Below are 24,854 nucleotides of genomic sequence, written 5' to 3'. Positions count from 1 at the left end.
AATAGCATTCTTCCCAAAAGTGAAGCCCAAGTCTTTGTGAGCAGTGTCCTGAGAGCTGTTGTGGCCCCGTATCTCCTCAGCTTGCAGCAGCGAATAAAATCCCCAAAAGGTTTTTTGGGTGCAACTGCATTTCCAACAGTAAATGAAGATTCTCCTTCCTGATCCCAGGGGCAGCCGCTCACAGACATGCATGGCCTCCTGATCTCCTGGGGCTGGCCCCAGTCAAGGAAATGTGCAGATATTTCTTTGTCCCAACCTGTTCCCTAACTTTTCCCAGAGAATAAACCCGGGGGGCAAATTTGCAAGGTTAGTGTCGGGAAATAGCTGCTTGGGAAAGCCCTCTTCCTTTCTACTGGAGAAAGCAGCCTGATTAGTTATTCTGATTGCTCATCTGGACTGAGATAGACTTCCAGTGGTGAGACTGAGAGCAGTTGGGAAGTGGAAGATTTGGAGGTCAGGAATTACGGCCCTTCGGCAGGCAATCCCACCAGGCAGTCAACCTGCTGCCCGCGGGCAAGCGACGAAGTGATCCTGCATGGAGGATCTCCGTAAGTCACCAACAGTGGAATTCATAAATTCATTTATTATTTGCTTAAAGCTACACAACAAACGCATGTCTGCAGCGTACATAGACGGCTGTTATCGTCGTGAGCAGAGAAGATGATGCCATCGAGCAGTTGCTGTGTTAGCAACATGCACACGCAAAACAGATGAGTCTCTCTTTGCTCACTGATTCACGGTGTGAATTTTACATCGTACTGTGGATATACAGATAGTCCAGAAAAATCAGTCCTAAAATAAGAACCGCTGGCAAATATTGTTCTCTCTTCCCTGGATGTGACAAGGTACCGGCAGCAAAAGTTGGCAGCCAAGTCTCTGTGCTGTCGCGTCGTGTCATGCGAGAGTCTCACGACTGCAGATGCAAACGTGCAGGCTCAGACGTCGGTGTCACAAGCTCCTGCATGTTTTGATGAATTCATCTACGGTTTTCACACACAGGTTCGGGGACGGGTGCTTTCATCAACTTTGCGATCAAAATGTATGCCAAGGATATTATGACTCATGTTACGGACTCGCTTGTAGTTTTGCGGAGGGGGGTTAATAGCGATGTTAAAATATCACTCATTTACTGTATAGGCGGAGCTGGCGGCAATGGCTGTAGTCATGGTTGCCTAACATTTCCCATTATATAAAACTTCGTTGTAGTTGCTCATATCTTTATCAGACTGTGTTGTTTGGTATTCTTCCATGCTGAGATTCTGCCTAAGGCTGAATTATTTTGGCAAATTTTAGCAAAAACAGAGGGGGAGGAAATTACATTGTTTTGCTCATGTCAGAGTCTTGCAATTTACTTTTCATTGATAACCTTCCAGCTTTCTACTTTGAAACAGGGCTGTATCATTTGGCAAGTGGGTTGCTGGAAGTGGGAGGGGCGCCGGCAGCTTGAATGTACCTTTTGCTGTCCATGTGAGAATCTGTCCAATTTGATTAAATTAGAAGCTTGTGAAAATTGCACGAGCTCCATAGTAGATGGTTTAAAATTTTGGCAGCCAGAGTATCTGAAAAGTGGTTTGGCTCTGACGATGCTCGTGGCTAAGACTTCAGAGACTGGAAACTGCAGTTCCTGTCACTGATGATGATGATGACTCTGGAGTCTCCGACGCTCATCGTTAGGTGAGCCGGCTCTCTTCTCGCATCCTCCAGAAAAGGCACTCAGCAAAAAAAAGGCTTTTTGAGCAGTGACAGGGAGGAGGTGAGGAGGGCGAGATCCTCCAACGGCGAGCAGGTGATCGTGGGAGCTAGCAAGAGACAAGGCTGTACAGGGTGATAAAACTGGAAAGGGGTTTTCCGATGCATCCCGGTGTTTTCAGGTGCTACAGCTGAAGCTGCCCGTTCAGCCGTAGTTCAAGCCCATTACACAGGAGGAAGATGCTGCTTATCCACTAATCTCAGCCAGTTTTGATAATGGGATAAAATTCCCTTTTGTGCAAATGCATGGCAGGTTAGAGGAGAGAAACCCTGTTCGCCTCCGAGGGGGAGGGCTGTGAGCTGACCCTAACTGGATGACTGAACCCACGTAGCGAGCGGGAGAGGGGGGCTGGGGGTGTTTGCCCCATGTAGACATGGGGTGGTGTAAGTCTGATGCGCGGTGCTAGCGCGTGGCATTTCATAACTTTCTCGACTCCTGTAGCTATTTGTTGATGTGTGATCACAGACTCTCTTTAGGACTGTTGCTTGTTCGGTGCATGGGATGGCTAGTGCCAGGGGAAATAACGGAGCAGGAGGGTGGTGCGCAGGGCACCTGCATTACCTCTTGCATCATTAAAAGGCCTTGCAGCGGATGAGGCGGAAGATGCAAGCAGAAAAACACAGGTGCTTCCGTGCTGGTTTCTGCCAGAGACGTCCTGTGAGACAGCTCTTCTCCCTGGGAGAGAGTCGTCGTGCATGCCTTAGCTTTTCTGTGCGCAACTTAAGAGCCAGATCAGACTTAGTGATTGCTGAGCATGCATCAAGTCTTACAAAAATGCTGAGTGTTAGGCCCAGAGCATTTCAAATTGAGCATCCACATTTTGAGAAAATTTTGACTATTTCAGCATTGCAGCTGGCTTTTTGTGCATAAGAGGATAGCATCACAAATAAATACGAGATTCACTTGTGAAAATTACCATAGAAGAATCTCCAACCAAGTGAATAATGCTGCATTCAGCATGAGATTTGGGTGATGTAAAAGTACAAAGAGGGGGGAAATAAGGATATCAATCCGTTTATCCTGTGCCCTGAGCAGGTGAAGTTCTGCAGAGGTGGTGCAGGATCAGTAACAGTGTGATACATGGGCAAAAGAGAGGTGAGTAGAAGATAAATTTTTTTTCAAAACTGTAGGTTGCTTTTCCCTGCAGTCTTAAGGAGAAAACATCTAAAGCGATGAGGCATTTATGTATTACCTACAATGAAATCCTGTATGTATAGTACGGCACATACGCATTCTGTAACAGATGGTGTGTTTGTGTCATGCAGGGGGGCTCCAGTGTTTCACAGCTTTTGTGCTCCAGGCCCTACACAGAGAACAGCCTTTTCCTTCATCCACAGGATTTCATTTCTGATTATGGCAGCTGGGGTGATGGCAGCGCGTGGCAGTGGGTCAGACTAGCCGTGGTGCTCTGCTCTGGGCTCCGCTTGCTAGAGAAGAAGAAAACAGTAGCAGCAACACATCCTGTCGACTGGAGGTGATTTGGGGCCCATCCACGGCCATCCAAAATGCAGAATTAAACCAGGTCTCAGCACTGGGGTTCCCAAAATGTGGCTTTTGCAATGGGCCCATGCTGACTTCGGTGTCTGGGAAGGTGTCAGCTGGAGCTGAAACTTCTGTTTGCATTTGAGGCGATGGTAAGATCTCTTCTGCATGTAGGTTTTCTGCTGAGATCTGGCCACAGCCTCGTGGTTATTCAGAGCACTTAAGAGTCTCTCCACACCTTCCTGTTTTCACTAATTATCGCCGTGTCTTTGGGGCCTCCCTCTCCTGTTGAATTTGGTTGGGTGTCAGCAAATACCTTGTACTCAGAATTTCTGGAGGGAGTAAAAAGAGATCAACGGAAACACACAGAGTTTGATCACCTAGCCTTCTGTCTTTAAAAAACGGAGGTAAAAAAAAATACAGCTGTCTTTTATCTGAACAGTGGCTAATTTATTTAGAATAAAAAGCACATTGCTTGCATTGTCACTCATTTTTCCCAAATGAAACCGTCAACTGGTTTTAATTGTGTAAAGATATGTAGGAATGGAACGAGGGTTCAAACAGCTCTTTTACAGCACTTTAAATGGACATGGTACTTCATATATATCCCCACAATAATGCACACCAGATGAAAAGATACTGTGGAATTTGTGTAATAAAGGTAAAAGCCCATATATCTGCCTGTTCTAATGGATGAGAACCAAAACAGAAAAATTGCGTAAGGCAAAAATAACAACAAGCAAGGTTCACATCAAGAAAAGGTTGTACATCAAGAACAAACAAGCACAGGACTTCCCTGAGCAGTGGCCAAACACAGTAGCGGGAGGGACTGCAGATATGAGCTTCCCCCCAGCTTCCCTGACACTCTCCGGCTACAGTTAAAGGTATTTCATCTCCCCTCTGGTCTGGAGTTTGGCTGGACCTTCTGGTATTGCAGTGTCCCAGGAGCTACCTTATGAGCTCCCATGCAATTTGTCTGTGAGCAACTCTCTTTTTTTTCTTTTTTTTTTTTTTCTTTCCCTGCCGCCTTTTTCACTACATTTTAATATCCATTTAAATGAGATGAACTGGTTCTCACACCTTGAACTCTTTAGAACTGCCTCTGGAGATGTTGGCACCTTCAGCAGCGGAGCATGCCCAGTGGGGTCCTTCTAGTTCTGGTCAAGGCATATGCAGTAAAGAGGGATTGCTAACCCACCTGCGCCGGCTGGCTTCAGATGCTGACCTCCGTCTTTCTCACCGCTGAATTCTTTGCTTTTGGTTTGCCAGTCAGCCGCTGAATTTAGATCCGTTTGTAAAAGTACAGCCACAAGAAATGAGAAACTGAATCAGCTAATTTCATTCATGATCTTTAAATATGACTGACTGTGACGTCGAGGCAGCGATTGGTGGTTTGGCTTCCAGGTCTTGCTGGAGGTGCAAGGTTCAGTGACTGTCCCAAAACTAGGACTGTGAGTGAAGACTTCATTCTGCACCACCTAAGGAAGAGTTACTTTAGTCCTCATTTAAAAGGAAGGCTGTCTGTAGCATCCTCACAAGACTAACTTCCCTCTGTATGCCTATTTTCTGGGGACAGCAGCAAGTTATGTGCTGTTAGTCTGCTAAACTCTTAAAAGAGGAAAAAAATCAGTATTTCTAGAAAAGGAAAGATCCTTTTTAACAGCATCTGTCTCCCTTAGGCACAGTTTCTGCGTGGTTCATTCCTTCTGGTTGTCATTGTTATTACAGTTCTTCTGGAGACTTGTCACTGCTGTCAACCTCTAACGGACCTTGTCAGAAGGATAGCGTGACTCGGTCCACCCTCGCCTTGCCCCAGCCACTGCGTTGTACCAGCCAGGTCAGTTTGAGCTGAGAAGGGAACGTCAGATTACGGGCTCCCACTAGAGACCAGGAGACCGAGTTATGATTTATGCATTTACTGTGATGCTGACATTTCTTCAAAGCTGAGCAGTAAACGATAGAGCAAGTTTAAAAGCTTTTTGCAGCTTGCCAGTATTTTGTTGTTGATACAGCCAGCCACTTGTTAACGTGATCCAACAAGTATCCTTCAGTGACCCCACCTGGGGAGCTTGTGAGACTCCAGAGGACTGCTGGAGGAGCTCTGTTGCATGGTGCTGTGCTTCTGAGACTTACCTGTCGTGGTTGCAGTCAACTGATGCTTGTGAATTCCTGCTCGTTATAAAGTACTGAGGCAGAAGTCTTCTGGGGGGAGGGATCTTCTTTTCTGTCCTGATCTAATGGTCTCTTGACATGAAACTTAAATGCGTTCCCTAGATAGAAGTAAAGTTAAATAAGGCTTTGTAGGAATTTTTAATGCGAAGGTATGAAACGTCTTTGTGAAGGTCTTTTGCTCGACTGAGTTGTTTTTTCATGTGCTGCCAATATCTGATCCCACTTCTTGACCTTTAATATACACTGAGAGGGAAGATTAGGATGTTTCTAATCAGCTGAATCTCCCCTCTGGGAGCACTATTAAATCCTGACTCTCAGCTTTATCTCTGCCAGGTCTTGCCAGCCCTCCGTGTTTTTGGTTTTGTTACCAGCTGAGGTCAGAGTTCGGTCACCTCAAAGGTTCTTGTTCAATTGGCGGAGTTTCTTGGATCCTTTCTGTAGGAGTTAAGACACCAGCGAGCGACTCCGCTTGGAGGCAGACCTCTTTGTTTCATGTGCGTTGGTGAGCCAGACCTTATTCAGTGAAATAAAGTCTTTTTTTTGTGCAGAATTATTGCTAAGGGTCCCTCAGTAATCCTACCCACCTCATCATTAGTAGGGCTTCATGAGATGTCTTCGGGAGCAAACCTGGGTTGTTTTGAGGTGCCAACTCAGGTGCCTCATAGACATTCAAAACATTACATCAACCGGTTGCTTCTGCCACCTGAATTTGTAATTTCATTAAAATACCAAGTTTGTTGGCAATAAATTGGTAATGATTATTGAGTTTCATGCCATTGTTTCGATGAGGATTTAAGTGAGGCTAGCAAGTCTGCGGTCGTGTGGCTCAGCCTACGTTACGTGGCCCAGTGATACAAACAAGCAGTTTAATGTCAAAGCTGTGACTGGTCTTTGTCAAATGGAGACCCCTTGAGTTGCATATCTTCCCCTTTCATTTCAGCCATCAGCAACATCCCTGTTGTGATTTAAGTATCGGGAAATTTATCCCTGAAAGCAATACAGACCACGGATCGCAGTGCTGGGGTTGATGCCCTCCTGAAAAGCTTCGGTGATCTACGGAAGGACTGAGCCCAGGAGGTCTTATTTGCCCTTTGATTCCAATGGCTCCCATTCCCCAATGTGGTCCACGTACCTGTAGATGTCCCTGCCCCATCCCATGTTCTTGAACACTCCAGAGGCTCCGTAGGTACGTGGGAAGGAGGGGAATGGTCTGGAGTCACTGGCCAAAGCTGGATGCTTTGTTCCCATCCAAAAACTTACTCATCCTACAGGTCCTGGTCTTAAGTTACTGAGCTTGCAGAGAAATCTGCTCGTAATTTCTTTCTTGTAAGCCCTTTCTTCTTGAGCAGAAATTTTGGCAAAGAAGAGTTGAGGCACTGGAGAATCCCCAGTTCTGCCTGGTTATACCAGGCCTCCTCAGATCTTTCCTTGGAACGAGCAGGCAAGAGGAAATACTTTCCATTTCAGAGAAGCGTGGACAAACAACGTTGCTTCAGACGGAGAAGAAAAGCAGCAGACGGAGTTACAGTGCTGAATCCTGCCAGCCAAAAGCATGCTCTTGCCTTTATTCGATCATTCCTGGAACACAGTGTTCTTATTGTATTCCTCCTCGCCCTGCTCAGCGCCTCTCCTCGGCCTCGGGACTCGGAGGTGCCCGACCACGATGCTGGTGGGTTTGGGCAAGTTAAAAAAAGCATCAAAAGCATCTCGGAAATGGACCCTCTCCCTCTCCTGACGTTAGGTAAACTTGTTTTCTGAAAACCTGGATCCCGTTAGAAAGGTTCCCGCTGTCTGGAAAACAAAGTACTCGCTCGCCTGGTTTAGTCATTAAGTAAATTTGTGGTTTGGTTGAGACGAAAAATAATGAAGAAAAGCTGTTGAAATCCCGGGATTAATTTGATAGTTTGCAGGCAGTGCTGTTTTTAAGTGGAGCTGCTGCCTTCTTTAGGTTATGAGCAGACCCAGGTATAAACCTGGGCTTCCCTTTCTCCCCGCGCCTCAGAGGCAGGCATTTGGAAGTAATTTGCTTCATGAAGGCCCTCGCCGTGCGGGCGAGGGGGATGCTCTGGGCTGGAAGCCGTGTTGCGTGGGTGTCTGCACGGCCAGCCCGCGGCTGGAAAGCTGGGAGATGCTTTCGGCTGCTTATTTCATCTGCAGAGAGAGCAACGTCCTGGGCCGCGGGCAGGGCGGGAGGAAGGGACGGATGGTCGCTCACTCGACGTGACGTGGAAGGCTCTGAACGGTTGGGGGGTCGCTGGTATTTTCACATCTGCAACGTGATGGTTGTATTGCCCCTTCGGGGAAGGACAGTTTCCTCTGTGACTCCTTTACGTCTCCCAGCTGCCCTGCCTGCCTTCCCAGGGAAGGGAATCGATGGGGAAGAGGCAGAGGGGCCCATGCAGAGACCCCCATAGCTCTCTGGAGGGTTCCTCCTCTCCACCGGCCCCGATTTATCTGGGAGAATCACCCGGGAAAGCAGAGATGTGGGAGCTGGCACTGCCGCATGCTGTCTGAAATGGCTATTCCGTGTGTTCGTCCACTTAAGCACATTAGATAGGTATATATAGATATATATATATGTAAAATCACTTGCCGTATTAGGCATAGATGTCATTTCACTCTGAGAAGCCAGTTAGCAGAGCGGAAAGGTCTTGTCTATCAGCTTGTTGCCGAATTTTCCCCAGCCCTCAGCTTAAGCGAGGGGAAAGGAGACTGCATTAGTGCCCGTGTCTGCGCTAGTCAGCCCCGTGGCCCAGGGAGAGCACGCTGAGAGGGTCAAAGAGTGGGGGGTGAGGACTGGGTTCCCACTTGTTTTGGGGGGCTTTGCTGTGGGCTGGTTCTCACCCAGGCCCTTGGGCAGCTGGAGCACACAGAGAGTGTGCTGGAGCACGGCATCCCCTGCCCGGGGATGGGAACCCAGCTCCTGCGCACGTGGCAAGGCTCCTGTAGATAGGCCCAGTGATTTGAAAAGATTTGTTTTTATTTTAATGCAAAACATGACCTTAAAGCACATTGATCCTACATTCTGACATTCCTCCTTAGGCGTGTTGTCCTGGGCAGGACCTCTCTGTTCTGGAGGTGTCAGGAGGATTTGGTCCTTGGGTTGAAGGTCCTCTCACTGCCTTCAGGATGCACGTGGATGTGGTGATCCACACAACAAGTGTGGATGTTCGGCACATCCCTGTGCGAGCTTGATTCTATCCCTCCTAATAAAATATTACAAATAATTCTCTTATGGAGTGCTGTCTGACAAAGGCCACGGCACGGAGGTGAGCGTGGCTTATGGGTGGGAGCAATATACTCTGGATATCCAAAATGCACACAGGAGATGCTGGGTTTGCCCTGGTTTTGTTGCTTCTTAGGTCGCTACAGAGGCTTTTGAACGACTGATGGAGCCAGGCTGCTCCAAAGCAGTGAGGCTCTTGTTCAATCACAACTGATGCAATCAAATATCCTGTATATTTTATAGTCAACGTCCCTATTTGATATCAACCTTTTATAATGGATAAGGATTCATATTAATCATGTCATCGTAAAAAAAAAAAAACACCACCTATGTTACGGTATAAATTCAGACTAATATGTGGAAATTAGTCTAAGCAGATTCCTGTTATTGTTAGATATGGAACAAAATGTTCTGCAACGTCCGCTTTATTTCAGGAAGATGATCCAAGCGTCCTGTTAATTGATGTGCAGACATTGTGTTGCCCATATTTTCTCTTTTATTTTAATTCATTTCTTGTGCATTGAGCTATTAAAGAAATGAGGTTTTTTGATCTTATTCTAGGGAAGACATGCATTGTTTTTAGGAAGGACTTTATTGTGTGTCAAAATTGGATTTTTACAGCTTTGATTTTAAATCTGTAACTCGTGGACAAAATACAGTATTGCATTGGGGCGATGAATGAGCACAGCCTTGCCTCTGTCGGGAAGGAGGAGCTGGGAAGGCTTATTTGTAGATGCAGTCAGATGAAATCTTGAGGGACTTGTTCTGCAGTTTCCTTGGAACACAGTGGTTGCATCCTGCTGTCTGAAAGCCTTTCCTAAGAAGGTGAGGGTGGCGATAGGGCAATACAGCCACAATATTTAGCCTATCTAGTCTTTATTTGCCTCCTAAGGCAAACAATTTATTTCCTGTATTTCAGCTTCCTTCCTAGATTCTGACAGATTCTAAATCACTTTTCTCACCCACCTTGCCGTATCCTGTGATCTAAATTATTGGTTTCAATGAATGCGTCTTCTGTACCTTAGTCTTGCCTGAGAAGTAGTATGTCCTTGGTAAATGCAAAGGAGTGAGAAATTGGAAACTCAGGCTGGTAGATCTTGGGTTGAGCTTTTGTAACCGTCCTTTAATACTTTGCAATAATTACTGAAGCTCCCCATAAAATAATCTCCGCGTACTCCTAAAATGGAATTGAATGCCTTAGAATAAAAGAGAAGAGGAGCCCTTATCTGTACTTTTAGTTAAGTTTTTATTTATTTCCCTTCTTCCTCCAGCGTGGGAGGATGAATAAGCACGGAAGAAGATACAGATTTGCAAAGGCAAGGAGCGCTAAAGAGCGTCGGTTTTTTCATCAGCTTTTAAAAGCCAGACTGTAATCATAAATTCCCTGATAGCTGGAGCATGCAGAAGTCGTCTTTAAGCCTACAAGTGACAGGCTGCTGTTGCTTTTCAAACTTCAGATTTCATTTTTTTGTAAGACACAACTTTGATCTGGTTCCTTTGTAATGCTCTGCAGAGCGCCGGGGCCGCTGCGCTCGCCGGCTGCAGGGCTGGAAGTGAACTTTCTTGGCGAGAGCCATCTGGAGACCTCAAAGAACAGATTAACTTGTCCAGAATTGATGTGATCTTTGAAGAAGCTGCCCTTGCCTAGCACACATGTGATTAGCTTGACATTGGCAGTGATAAAGTTGAGATGCACAGCAGTGTCTGAGTACCCGCAGTAATTGGGAAGAGTTTTAAGTGGAGCAGCCCCAAGGATCTGCAATCAAATTACCAGCTAAATCCCCAATTTTAACCTCTTGAGCAGACTTTGCGTCTTTAGTGCAGTTTAAATCCAGTCAGGAGTAAAGGTTTTCAGCGTTGCATCTTCAGAGGCATTTTGTTCTTAGCTCCAAAACATACCCGTGATGATGTATTGGGGAACGCTGTGAATGCTTCGGGACATTTCTAATAGTTTTATACCCAGTATGGGGCAAATTTTGTGATGGTTGTTGGTACCATGGATTGGAAACGGAGACTTTTCTGTTCAGGTGGTAGATTAATGTAATCTTGTAAGTCAGACTCCTTGGTGGATGCTGTTCTAATCCCTTGTTTAAAGGTGACCCTGCCGCTCGGACACTCTTGTCAGCACGTGCTATTTAAATATGCTGAAGGGATTTGCTTCGGCTCGTACATCATAAGGTAACGTGCACCTTTTAATTCGATTGACTGGTTGTGATAATGAAATGTGGTATTGCGTGAAGGATGTGACAGTCACCCACTTGTTGGCAGATGTAAGTGGGGGAAGTAAGGGAGCTCTGCTTGGTCCTGTCTGGCCAGCCAGAGACTCAGCGAGTTCTCATGTTGAAAGCTGGTTTTTTTATTTCCTTGGGTGGGAGTATGTAACTTTTTTAATGGAAAAATTAGTTTTTTCACTCTGAATAAATGGGAGATTAAAATAATGAGCTGGAAGGTGTCTCAGCATTAGACTGCGTCCTCCCAATCGTGAAAACAAAATGAGCAGAAATACCAAATAAGTGTAGGGCTTAGTCCTGGGTTCCTCCTGCAAATGTAGTTCTGGAAATAGTCATCTTTAAAAACCCAGGACTATGAAAGTTTAAACTAAGTTGTCAGAAGTTGGTGTGAAAAAGCAGGGGTGACTGCTCAGTAACTGGGTCTCGTTGAGTTGCAGCCCTGCTCTGTGGTCTCTGGGCACCATCCCTCAGCTCAAACACGGCCCACCAAAAGGGGAAGGGAGGAATCATGTCCTGCCACAAAGTTCCTCGCTGATGTGCCGGAGGGAGAGTATCACAGCTACTCGACCTACCGTCAGCTGTGGTGACAGATCCTGAGTTTCTGCAGAGCCCGTTTTGGGATGTCCTTCCCTAGGATGTACCCCTGGCCTCACTTCTCCTGCAACTTGGAGTTTTCCAAGGCAACTCATGAAGTTTGAGTCATTATCAGCTGCCTCATGGCTCAAGCTGTCTGGAAAATGGGATTTCTCCCATATTAGAGATGAGCTGCTCACCCAAACCCTGCTGACCAAAGGTTCAGAGCATGTCATGGGAGGAAGTCTTCTGGAAGTGCTGTTTGGGAGGGCATAAGCAGAATGCATTGGGGTTTCGTGGTTGTCAACTTCATGAGTCTTTTTTCTCTTGGGTTTACTAATCTAATGCTGCTTTTTTGGTAGTGCAGGGGTTTGGAGGTGCCTCTCCATGCCACCAGGGAGTTTGGAGATGCACTTATCTCAGGGTCAGGCAGGTGCGGGACCCTTGCAAGAGGAGGACTGCCAGCCTGCCTGGATTCTATCACAACTCCAATTCTTTTGAGTAAAAATTTTCTTCCAGAAAATGTCAGTGTCATAAAAATTCAGTGCTAGAGTTGGAGAAGATGGTAGCAATGAAAACTGATGCACCTGATCAGTTCCCTGTTAGACTGGGAGCTGCTCCAGCCACACTGGAACTGCTAGCAGACTTGGGGAGACCATGTCTCACAGACCTGCCAATAGAGTGTTGTGCAATTTATTCCCTCCAGTGAAAATTTAAATTCTAGAGAAATTAGTTGCCTACAGGTCTTTCATCTCCAAGGAAGTTTCCTTCTTGCCTTAGTTTTTTTTTTTTTCCATGCTTGATGAAGAACATCAATGAAGGAGGTACGTAACTGTTGAGAACCGAAGGGAGTGCCATGTGGATTTGGGTTTGCAGGCAGGATCTGTGAGATCTTTCTCCTGCTGTGGATTCTGAAGGCGATGCAATACTTCCCCAGAGCATGCCAGCCAGAGCATGCGCTTCTTGCAAAGAGCAAAGAGTAGCATGTTTGGCAAAAACTGGGGACTTCCCGTCTTTGATTTAAAATTGAAACAGTCCTCAGTGGGGAGCTGTGTGAAGGGGACTGGGGATCCCAGGCTGGAAGGAGAAGGATGCCCTTAGGGACTTGCCATGCAGTGGGAACTCCAGCTAGGGCAAGAGGACCGAAGAGGACCTCACTTCTCTTCTCACCTAGCTTGAAGCTCCAAGATCTGACGGTGCTGATGTTCAGAGTGCTGTGTGCTGGTCTTGGTTGGTGGAGTGGGAGAGTTGGGGATGGGATGCAGCCAAGACAACATGCAAAGTAAACTCTGAACAGGTAGAAGGAAGCCCTAAGGAGATGCTTGCTAGTTTTCTACAACAGTTTTGGCCCTCATCAGCATTACCAGAATTGACAGGGATCAGTGGAGGGCTTTATGCAAAGAAAAGGCAGCTGGTCAGGTTGACTTACTTGGGTCGCTGTGATCTCTCTTATAATTGTTCCCTGTGTGATTATTTTGAGGGTTGAGCAACTGAGAGCTGCAGAAGAGACGTGCAGCTTTATTTCTGTGATGTGTGAAATGTTCTGTGTTCATTTCAAAACCATTCATTGCTCTTTCCATCAAAAAAAAAAAAAAATTCCGGAAGTCTGCAGGAATTTTTGTGAAGTCTAACTTTAAATGCTCACCTTTCCTTTTATCGTCCTTATCAGCACATAGAGCTCGGTATGTGAGGTTTTTAGCTGACATTTCAAATCGCTCTGAGTGTGCCTGTATCCCTTTTAAAGCAGCCTCCCCTCCCAGATCAGAAGTGACCAGTTTTTTTTTTGTTAGACTCCATGTTCCTTTAATGTTTTCCTCCTAATAGATGTTGAAAGTGTTCTTCAGAGGCACAGCACAAAACATTCAAATAGTGATGCGAGCCAGCTGAAGAGAGTTGTCAGGGAGAGGGAACATTAGGAGAAGGATTGAATACAGATGGATTCCTCAAAAGTAATGTAACCTGTTATGATTGCTTTGAAATCCTATACCCTTTCCATCTACTTACGCTTACCAAAAGTTTACATTTGCATTGATGTATTAGAGGCAGAGCTAAAATGGAAGTAATCCCTGTTGTCTACATGCTTAAGTGTGTAATTTTAGCTAAATACAACAGTTGTGACCAAACTCTTGCCTGCATCCTCAGTGGGAAGCCCACAGCCGTGGAGTGCTGCAGGAGAGCCCATCCATCCCAACTCCTCCGGAGGGGCCAGGGACCACCCAGCACCCATCTGCTCGCTCTTGGTTCCTTCAGCCATCTCGGATCCATACCCGACGAACTCTTCAGATGCTCTCTGCTGCTCTGTCTTTGTATCAGCAGATACAAAGGAGAAATTGATTGATCTGTGCATTTGATTCTATATATCAGAGTGCTTTCTTAATATACTGCGAGAATAATCCGTGTCACTTCCAGATAGTCCTGGCAGAAGGTCCACTAGAAGTTGATGCTATATTTTAATTGGGTTATCCAAAAAGCATCCTTCTCTTTGCCCACAGGGAAGGCCCGAGCTGTCCGTCATTCCTGCCTCAATTTAAGAGGTTGTATCAGCCTCCATCACGCAACTGTCACATCGGATGTGACAGGAGCGTGGCACTGCACAGCGCTCCTTCAATGCTCAGAACTGACCATTATGCAAGGGGAGGACTGGTGAAGGGGGGGTGGTGAGGTTTTCACTGATTATACCTTGCTTTTTAGGGTGAACTTGTCCAAATTATTTCGAGCCTTAAATATTTGCCCTAGAAAGCTGTTCTGAAATCTGATGGAATATAGAAATAAGGTTGCTCCAGTGCGTGTTTACAGTGACAGATAGAAAGTTTGTGTGCTAGATGACATCCGTGCTGACTCGCCATCCCAGGGCGCCCGTAAGCGTTCATACCCAACTGACTGTCCTGCACCCGAGTGTGGAGAAACCTCACAAGACTGTCTTTGCCTCAAACAGTCATGAAAAACCTCAGCTGACTCAGTTTTGGATGCTCTTTGCACCAGTCCGCAACTACACTGAGCTTTGTCCTCCAAGGAGAAGTAGCTTGGAGTTTTTGTTGGTTTGTGGCAAGCAAAACATTAGTTTTCTTTTTATGAGAATAGGAGGGTAATTTGTTCCTAACTGACCCCATAATGGACCTAAAACAATATGATTTTTCTTAGTGACCAGCGAACATCCATGAACCCTTGTATTACAAGGAAAGTTGTCTGGGTCTGTTTCTAGGAGCAGAAGGGCATGGTGAATAGGAGCTATATTAGCGGTGTGCTGGCTGAAGGGTATAGCCCTGTCGAATTCAGGTTTTAAAATACTTTGGTAATGCTTCCATCCTTGTACACTGAGTACCATATTATACATAAATCATGCTGAAGACCTCTACCTTAAATGGATTGTCTGCTACTCCCAGTTCATGCAGTGGCTATCCTGTGTTCATACTCTGTGCAAATACTGCCAACTTTTGCCTTTGCTGGTGTCTTCCTCGCCTCCGGTCCTTCCATCTGTGCGTTTCTCATGGCTTTCCTTGTCTTATCTAAACGTAAACTCATCAGGGCAGGGACTGTTTTTGTTGTCTGTAGGACTTTGGCCACTGCAGTACAGCCAGAAAAGCTTTTCGCAGCAGAACGGGGGAGCACAAATTGCGTGATGTCCTCCTTGGAGGTGTTTGCTCAAGGTCCGCTACAAACCACATCAACTAGGTGCCGGTTACTGAGTTACTAAATAAAAGGTCACGCTGATGAGCTTCATGATCTGAATTAGAGCAGAGCTTCGGTTTTCAGAGCTGGTAACAGAACTTGGAAAACCCAGGAATTTATGAACTTCAAGGTATCTTACAAATGCTGCTCTTCATGCAGAGGGGTGGGCAGGGAGAGTGGGGGATTAAATGATGCTGTGTTGGTGTGAACGTTTCAGCTTGTTCCTCCTTCTGGCAAATTGCAAAATGACTTGCAGTGACAACAAGATGCCTGTGTGGCCTGACTGTCCTGCGGCATAGCAGAGCTGGAGGCATGTCGGCAGCGGTCGGTTTTCTATGCCAGTGGCAGAGTTGGTGTGGAGCTGCTTGCCTGCTTGTTTCACAGGCTGCTTCACCGTTAATGCAGGTCTCCTGCTTCCCAAGTTAGCTCACGCAGGCAGTCTCTGTCTTCTACTGTTTTGCTTAAGAGAAGGAGAGTGCCCTGCTCGCCCGTGTACTTGAATAACCTGTCTGCAGGACAAGGCATGTGGTTGTGTACAAAGGTACCCTCCACAGATCCATGGCCAGATTGTCCATTGGAAAAGCCGGTGCGATTAGATGGTCCTTCCTGGTGGAATTTGCAAGTGTTTGATGTACCCGAGTGTGACACTCAAGGTCAGCGTTAGGTACTGCATTGTAAGCAACAGCCATTTCTTGCTTTACCTCCCTCCCTTGGCAAACATGTTGGAGTAAAGTGAAGAGGGGTGTAAAAGCAAGCCTAGAATGGGTGAGCCGTGCTACACATCCCTCGCAGTTGGAAGAGTAGAAAGAAGCTTGATTTGACTAAAAAAAAAGCTGTCTCATTATCTAGGTGTTGCTTTTAGATGTCCTGCCTTGCTCATAGAATGGCAATGCTAAGCAGTTAGCTGATGGACACAATAAATCCTGGTGGGAACTGGACTTCTTCCATATAGTCTTGTTCCCTCTCTTCTTCAACTCTAATAGTATCACCTTCATTACTCGTGAATTCCCTTTTGCTTCCAGTTACGAGTCAGATTGTTCAGGGTCCTATCAGTAACACAGCTTAGTCTGTAGCCTGGCACCGATGCTGGGGCTCCAGGCAGAGTCCTCCTGCCCAGTGGTGCAGAGTATGGTCAAGGTTGGGTCCTTCTAATTTGACACTCTCATTTTTCCTGCAGGCATGGGTCGTGGAGAGAGCCTGTTAACCCTTACTATGTCAACACGGGCTACGCTTTGGCACCAGCGACCAGCGCCAACGACAGCGAGCAGCAGAGCATGTCCAGTGATGCCGATACCATGTCGCTGACGGACAGCAGCGTGTAAGTAACTCCAGTCCGGAGGGACAATAAGCGGGACGATAGCGTGTTTGTTTCTTTAGCGGTGGTGCTGCTGTTGTGTTGGTCTGGGGGAGGCTTTGCCACAGCTGGTTATGGGGTAGTATCTGACTAGACCAAGGTCATGATCATTCTCGCTTTCTTTTCAAGTTTTGTCGCTGTGCAGGCTGGTCTTGGGAATATTTGCAACATCAAATGGTTTGAGTGAACTAAAATAAATGATGCTCGGTTGGAGTTCCTGCAATGTTTCTTGCCAGGTGCAAGAAATATTGGAAATGTTGGATGGCTTTGTAGTAAGTGCTTTGAGATGTAGTATCTTCTAAATGTCAGACAGGGCTTTCTGCTTACCTGGGTACTTCTCCTCTGGAGGTTTTTTGCTGCCAGTCTGTGCTCAGTCTGCGGATGCTCTTCAGTAGGATGGATGACTGACCAGTTCTAGTTTATGTCTGGTGACCGCTGCACTTGAACACAACTTGTACCAATAAGCCCCGCCAAATCTTCTTTGCTTTTTTCTAGTTCCTGCGTTCATGACAGCGCCCTGCATCTCACCCATGAGATACCTTCCTTAAAGATGGTCTGCAAAGGGAGAAAAAAGGGGTTACGGGATTTTGTTGTGACTGCATCTCTGTGATAAAAAAAAGGACTTGGGCAAAAATATTCAATGTTTGGTCTGTTTTTTAGTAGTGCAAATGCAGTCTCTTTCTGTAGAGCAGAAACCCTTTGATTCTTCAAGTGAAAGATGACAGGTTTATAGAATTAGGAGAGGGTTTTATTAACGGCAGTGCTGTAAACACGAAGTCCTCCAAGAGGCTCGTTTAGTGTCAGTGTGAACGTCAGGAGCTGTCAGACCTTGTTGGAGAAGCTTTCAGGCCTGTGTTGCGGATGTTAATGGGTGCTGCAGGAGTTCCCCACCTGCCCTCAGCTAACACAGTGACATGGTAAGGGGGCCTCTGTGTCTGCTGTGGTGGCTCTGCGTGAGCCGGTAGCGTGCTTGGCTCTGCGGAGGCTTGGAGCCATTTAGGAGCAGTTATTGAGTCCGCTCTGCTCACTGGCACCAGCTCCTCACACCTTGTCCACGTCATGTTGCAAAATAGAGGAGGCAGACTTGGCCAAAGGGGCACGGGAGGCGGAGGGTGCCCCTGGGACGGAAAGCTGTAGAGGACCGCTAATTAAAGGCTCAATTTGATACAAATCCAGCTGCTTTGCCACATCCTTCTGCGATTCTTCATATTCATCAATTTATATGGAGGAGTACTCTGAAGCTAGCAGGGGTCATGTAACTTCTTGTTATCAGGAGAGACAGATGTAAGAACTCTTCAAAATTAATTAGCTTTTAGCACTTCCTTTTCCACTGGTCCAGCAGGCTCATGGGGCTGCACTGATGGTTATACCTGCGATAAGTTGTGATCATTTATGCCAGAGTTCTTCACTTTCCTAATTTTTATTTCAGTAGCCATAATTTATTTCTTTCACAGGCAGAATAATTTCTGTTTGACCATCCTATGCGTTCTTTATTCTTTGCTCCTTTTTCCTTTAGGCATTTTATCTCTTCTATGCATTGGCTGCTTCTAGCTTTAATTACCACTGCTAAGTGCGCTGCCTTCTGCTAATAACTAACCCAATCTCAGTGGTTCGTTTTAAGTAGGTCTCAAAAATCATAAGGGTAAACCTGTGATCTTTCTGTGTGTCTCAAACTGGATGCGTGCAGATTGATCCCCAAATTGAGATTCTGGACATACAGCCTTGACCTTTGGCTTACAAAGACTCTATCTGTTTTCAACACTTGCTCTTCATTACATCCTTTAAAACTCCAGTACCAGGTTTTGTTCGGTTTTCACATGGTATTGCTTGAACCTATCTGCCTCCTGAGTTTCAAAGGAATTTTTGCAGAATTGCTTAAGGCAGCAAAAATGAAGAACAACCAGACGCAAGTTAAAGAAGGGACTCCTGCTGCTTGACAAGACTTGCATGTCTCGGTGCTTTGAATTTAGGCCTCCTCTGAGGAAAATGGCAATAAAAGCCTCGTTTGCTGATGAGCGAGGTTCTTCCCTGTGTGTGCTGTTTGCATACAGCAGTCAGGCTCGATAATGAAGAAATCTAGCTTCTGCTCCACGGCAGCACGTGAACCAGCTGTGATCCCAAGGCGGAAACTTCCGTGACCCTCCTTCAGAGGGGAATGTGTCCGGACAACCAGGATGCCGATGTTGGCTAATTGAGGAGTGCTAATACTAAACCAGGAGGACATGGGGGCCCACGGAGAGCATGGCTTGATGCAAGGCGTGCTCTTCCAGTGTTGGCCAACTCAAGTCGGTGGAGAAGGCAGACACGCTGAGCCGTTGCTTGTACTCTGGCGTATTGCGGTTGTCACCAGCTCCCGTCCAAGCTTTGAAATTGTATTGATCATGGCGAAGCAGGGTTTGGATGTGGTTGCACGCACAGCCCAGCTTTACAAAGACCTGGGCGATGCTCTGGCCGTCTGGCCTCCCGAGCTGGGGCGAAGGGAGGCAGGCACAAGCTTTTTGGGAGCACCCAGCTCACCCACGTGTTTTTAAAAGTCATTTCTGTGGTACCAGCTAGGAGCACACTTGCCTAAAAGACAAACTTTCAACGGGATGTCTTTCCAAGCACTGGTAAATATTATTGTAATGGGTTGAATTTATATGACGAATATGTTATCAGTCCCTGTTGTTCAAGGAGTTTGCTTTTTGAGTGGCTTAAAAAACATTGCTCTTAAATGCCTGCGCTCCGCTGATTATTTTTCAGTCTTCCTGTGTCATACGAATTCCTCGCCCTTGTAGGCAAAACAGCTCCGTTCCTCTCTGCTGAAACCTGTTTTTATAATCGGCACAGCAGCTGTGTTGTTTTAGCTGGTTTATGCGGAGGCAAGGTCTGGAGAGGACACGGTGAAAAGCTCCGGCGAGCGCTAGCGCGGCAAGCGTGCCGTGGCCGCAGGTGGGGCTGAGTCTCTCACCGCTGGTGGTGGGTCGGGGCTTTGGGGCTCTGCCTCCCACCCGAGCTGCTCGGAGCCTGCCCCAGGCCGGTGGTGGCATTTACGGCGAGTCCTTGCTCTGGCTGTCTCCGATAACCCCCGCATACGGATAGCACCTTCCCCGAGCAGAGGGGACAGCCTCTGGGTGGGGGGGTTGTCACAACAGGGACACTCAAGGGAAATTAAGGCAAATCTAGGTAGGAAGGCAAGAGGCAGAAACTGAAACGCATTAAATCGCCATGTGATGTTCCAATTCAGACGCAGAAATGCCTTAGGTCCATCTCTTTCTTCTCTTTATTTCTTCAAGAGCTTACAATGGGTAAGCAAGAGGTAATGCCTCCTCTTTAGCCCAGTGCTGTGGTCCAACTAAACAGCAATACTCCTTCCTCTGGGTCTTATCCTGTGTCCTGGCTTATCTTGGCTGGGAGATGAGCTTTGCCTTCCCCCCGGGCGCTTGGGAAGCCCTCGGTGCCGGTGCTGGTGGGCTTGGCCGGAGGGATGCTCCACCGTTCCTCCCCAATTCCAGTCGAATCTGCCCCAGAGTCAGGATGGCCGTTCCCTGGAGCAGAGGGGTTTGGGACAATGGTTACTCCTTCAGAAAACCTTGCGGATTAAATATTATTCCTCGGATGACTGGCCTTTGGCCAAAATGCCTGGCGATTTTCCCATCGTGCTTCTTTATGTGAGAAAGGTCTCTCGGTGACAGTGGTGCTTTGATAAGAGTAATTGGTAGAAAATATCAGCTTTGCTGTGGATTTGTTTCCTGTCTTTCCTACAACCAGTGATCCAGAATGACCCTGAGTCTGCTATATTTAAACAAGTTTAACAGCTTTTTAATTTAAAAGATCCTCAGTGATGATTTTCAACTTGTTAGGCTTACTGGCTGGGTTTGGAGGCTGTCTACGGAGGAGCAAAGACAGCCCTTGTTAGGAGAGTCCAACCGCAGAGCCACAGCAAAACCTCCCTGCTCACCAGAGGCTCTTGCAGGTCGGTTTGGAGAGGAGAGGAAGCCCCCGCGTTTCCCCAGTAGCAAACCAATTGCATTATCATTAAATAAACGATAGAAATACTCCTGCTCCCACCATTGCATTTCAGCGCAGAGCTTTCTGGTGCTAGAGAAAATCACACGATGAAACAAGGAAAAACAGTTTAGGAAAGTTTTATTTTAAAAGTAGATGTGCTCTAAAAAAGTTCAGATTTTTTTTTTTTAATATATATTATTTCTCTATCTATTGAAAATATCTCAAAGCAAGCTACCTGACAAAAGGAAAACAAAAGTACGGTATTGGTTTTCCTTGCTTTCCCCCCATCTATTGAATAAGGTTTTGTTGGGATAAAATTAAAGTGCTTATCTTTGAATTTGCTTCCTCTGGTTGAGTTGGCACAGTACATTGAACGAAGGAATGTTCCAAGTTCAGAGGTGGCATTGGGGAATCTAGTTAAAATGACATCAAAGGCAGCACAGCGGGGCTGAACATGTGTTTGAAGCCGGATAGATTAGAGGCCATTATCAGCCTTTCGCTACTGTGCTGGGAACAAAAGTCGCTCTTTCCGCTGGGACTGCTGCTGGGGAGAATTAAAAAAAAAAAAAAAAAGGGAGAAAGAAGGAAAAATTGCACCTTCTAATATAATGCCGCTTTTCCCGCGAATGGCCGTGCGGCTTTAGCGTGCGAGTTGTGTTCTGGCACCCGGGTTTTGTGCGGCGGTTAAGCTGAAATGTTGTCTATTGATGCTGACCAGCGATGGCTAAAATAATCCCCCAGATTTTTTTTTCCCCCTGTAAAAATTGCCCGTTGTTTTGCTGCCATCCAGACTGGAAAAAGCCACGTCGTGATACGATGAAACTCTTTAACCGTTGTGACTCTTAAGTTATTTTTCAAATGGAGGTTCGTCATTAAAGAAAATGAAGCCGCCTAATGACAGCTATCGTAATCGCCTGTCGGTATAGCAACGCTTGGGGAAACGGCTCTGCTCCCCTAACGTGTCACTGCCGGGCGCAGCGGAGGTGATGCTCCCAGACACGCTCTTCCTCCTCCCGCATTACCTGCAGCCACTAGCCAGAGCTGTAATTAGCCTGGCTAATTTTCTGTTCTCTCATTTGTCTTCCTCCTAAAAAGCACTTGTCATTAATCACGGCTTTTATTTTATTTTAATGGTGTTTAATTTTGAATGCCTGGGTTACTGCATGAAATTGCATTCTTCTGATGTAATTTGGTGGCGATTCTGCCTGCACCCACATTTCCAGGGAGCCAGCGGGGCAGCAGGCGCGGTGGAAATGGGAACGAGAGCTGATGGTGACCATCCTTGCACAGGCTGGTGCTTGTAACTTGGGAGGTTTGCAGGCAAAACACCGCGGTAAATTGTTTCCCTTGCCAAACGGCATCTCGACTTTAAAAATCTGCTGGTTAAACTGTTTGGTTTATGTTCTGGAGAAGCAGCTGTGCTTGCAATTGAGGAGGGGGGTAGGTGCTAAGTACATTTGGCTTGTGCAAACATCTTCTCGTCGTGAGATGCATTGGGACTGGCTCGTTTGTGCTGCTCGGAGTGGTGCGGGGTTGCAAGGAGACAGCACGTGTGCGTGGAAGTTATTTGGTACTTCGGACAAACCAAATCCCTCCATTTGTTTCCACCTGTTTCTGTGGCATTGCATGGCCTTTCCAAGCGGTTACTTTTACTGAATCAGGGAAATGTGTAAAATAAAAAAGGGAAGTTCCAAATTGCCAAGCTCCAGGCTGGCATTTGTTTTTGCATTCGTTGATTTTTCTCAAAATAACCCGGTGTCACCAGGAGATGGGCCCGCGTCCTTATCTCCTAACTGGGCTCCACTTCACTCGCGTTCTCCTCGTCCCTGGGTGTAAGCAGCGTGGTCGCAACGGTGAGAAAAAAAATGCGTTTCCTTTCTTCTCCTGAAGTCACACTCAGCCAGTGCTGCTTTGCCGTTGGGGGTACTTCGCGAAGCCTGGTGGCTCTGGCCCCCCTGAACGCCCGTCACGGGGACCCACGTGCACCCAGGCCCCACCTTTGCAGAAGGGCTGCGTGTGGCTTGGCAGAGCAGGTCTGCACTGTCCCCAGCTCACAGCAGAGCCACGGACCCGGCTCCCGATCTGTCAGGACCAAGGATCGTTGCCACCACTGTCTCCTTCCTCTGCAGAGACCTCCGTTACCAGCTTCTTCAGCGAGGGCACAAACCCGAGCAGAGCTGGTTCGTGGGAGTCGCTGCCCATGGCATCCCTTCCTAACCTCGTCCAGCCTCCTCTGGGGCGAGGGCTAGGTTCTTCCCACAGTAACTTCAGTATCGAGACCGTAATTTCAGACTGAGCTGGAGATCGTCTTTAAGAGCAGCGGAGCCTACCCCTTGGCTTTGATAAGCCATTTGAGAAGTTGTCATGCTCTCTTAAAAATATATACCGTGTTCCCTGACTGAGTTCCCCTTGGTGTAGATGCTCACTGAGCTCCCACTCCTCCTCCTCCTCCCCCTCCTAGCCTGCCCTGTGGTTTGCTGTGTACATTACAGGCTCTTTTATAGAACGCAACCAACTATAAAAGGTACCAGGATGCGGTCCAAGTCCTTCTCCCTGCCCTCTGCCTAGGGCAGCGGTCGCAGGAGCCCTGCCGCGCTCTGCTGCCAGCGGATGCCGTGTAAGTCCCCCCGGCACCCAGTGCCAGGGCATTCCTGGCGCGGGTACCTGGGCGAGCATCGTTCCCCGCACCGATTCCTCTTGCTCTGCTGCGCTCGCCCTCGGCATGCGAAGCCTTTCTCAAACGTAAAGGGATTTCCTACCTGCCACTCTGCGGCGGCGAGGCTTAAATGAACGTAATGTATCAGAGAAAGGCACTAAAGCAGGGCCTGTTCTTGTTTTATTCCGGCAGAGATGGGATCCCACCGTACAGACTCCGAAAGCAGCATCGCAGAGAGATGCAAGAAAGTGCCAAAGCAAATGGACGTGTGCCACTACCTCACATTCCTGTAAGTAGCACTGTCTCCTTCCCCAGAGGTAAATATGCAAAATATGTGAGATCTCCAGCGTACAGTTGCCCTGCTTGCTTGAGTTTAACCCCCCTTAGCGCCGTATTCATTTGGGGATGTTTTAAGATGGAAGTACACCATGTCAAGAAAGGGCTTGGTAGCCTTCTGCCAAACTCCTCATCCAGGGCTGCCCAAAACACATAATTTTTCTTAACTGTTCAGTCAGTAGCTGGTTGTTTCTCCCGGCTGAGAATGGAAGTGCTAGGCATCTACCTGCAAGCAGGTTACGTGCCCTCGGGTGAGCTGGAGGTGTTTGTAGAAGGTGTAGGAGGCCGTTGGACATGGAGGCTGGTGTAGCTCTCAGCCAAGGTCAGCTGGGGAGAAATGCAACCGTCCCGAGCGGTATTTCTGCACTGGGCAGCCGAAGGGAGCTGCAACCTGTTCTCAAGGACGCGGCAAAGCCCGCCTGGGGGTACAAGGCAGGAGAGCAAAGAAGGTGCAGGCGTATTTCATTTGTCTGATACTGTCTCCCCGGTTGCTCCAGGTAAGCAAACGGCTTTGGAAGATGAACATACCTGGCAGGGCTCTGCAGCACCATCTGCAGCTCTGCTTATTATTATTTTCTTTCTGTGAGAAGTTACAGGTGACATTTAATATCTAGCAGGGAATAAAGGTGCTTCTTTCCCCTTTGGACAGCTGGACTCCAGCACAAATCAAATCCATCTGCTTTTTCCAGAAGTGCCTTCAAACTTGTCGCAGCTGTTCTCATCCTGCCTGCTCAAAGCAGCACAATACCAGCAGAAATACACCCTTGTTTTAATCTGATTTAAAAAAAAAAAAAAGAAAAAAAAACACCAAAACCACCACTCTTTGTTTTGCCTTTTAAATTAGATTATTTTCCTTAGATTTAAGAGGGTCTCCTGTGCTTTGATCACTGGGTTGACAATAAAAGCCCTGGCTGCGGACGCTCACTAGCCATCCTTGCTCAGTCACCTCTCTTTTCACACAGTTGCTTTCACAGTGTGGTCGCTGTTGAAAAGGCTGGCTGGGTGCCTTTTTATTTCACTTGATGCCGTTTTTACTGTAAGCGTGGCTTTGTTAGAGTTGAAGTTTGAAAGCTTGGCCTTTATTTTTTGTTGTTGTTGTTGCTGTTCTCCAACAGTGGGAACTACCGAGTGAATATTCTCCGACTTCAAAGCTTGTCGGTGACTTTACCTTTTGGATAAAAATAATAGTGGCTTTCTGTTGATCGTGTGCACTGGCAATGCCTCGATGAACTGCAGGTTATAAACTCAGAGTATGGAGCATTAAATATGTATAGCGAGCTCTGCTTTAACGAACTTCCATCTGCCAAACATTTCTTTTGTTGAACTGAATAAGTGTCATTCCAGCAGCAGTTCCTTGCAGGCTAATTAGTTTTACTTAGCATTAAATTTTATCGACCTTCTTGGAAACCAGTTAA

The 24,854-nt window shown here is 47.0% G+C and overlaps 1 protein-coding gene across 3 annotated transcripts in view; it reads left to right on the top strand.

Moving 5' to 3' along the window:
• Window positions 1-24,854, top strand: part of AXIN1 (axin 1) — a 73,570-nt gene that overhangs the window by 25,616 nt on the left and 23,100 nt on the right. For all 3 annotated transcript variants that reach the window (XR_012676204.1, XM_075165996.1, XM_075165994.1), the window contains exons 3-4: window positions 16,281-16,421; window positions 23,296-23,392. Coding sequence is in view for 2 of the 3 variants with exons in the window: in XM_075165996.1 (XP_075022097.1) it covers window positions 16,281-16,421; window positions 23,296-23,392 (238 nt within the window). In the remaining variant the exon portion in view is untranslated. The remainder of the gene's footprint in view (window positions 1-16,280; window positions 16,422-23,295; window positions 23,393-24,854) is intronic.

This window comes from Calonectris borealis, chromosome 16 (assembly GCF_964195595.1).
Source record: "Calonectris borealis chromosome 16, bCalBor7.hap1.2, whole genome shotgun sequence".
NCBI classification, from domain to species: Eukaryota; Metazoa; Chordata; class Aves; order Procellariiformes; family Procellariidae; genus Calonectris; species Calonectris borealis.
This window is presented reverse-complemented; position numbering and strand designations above follow the sequence as displayed.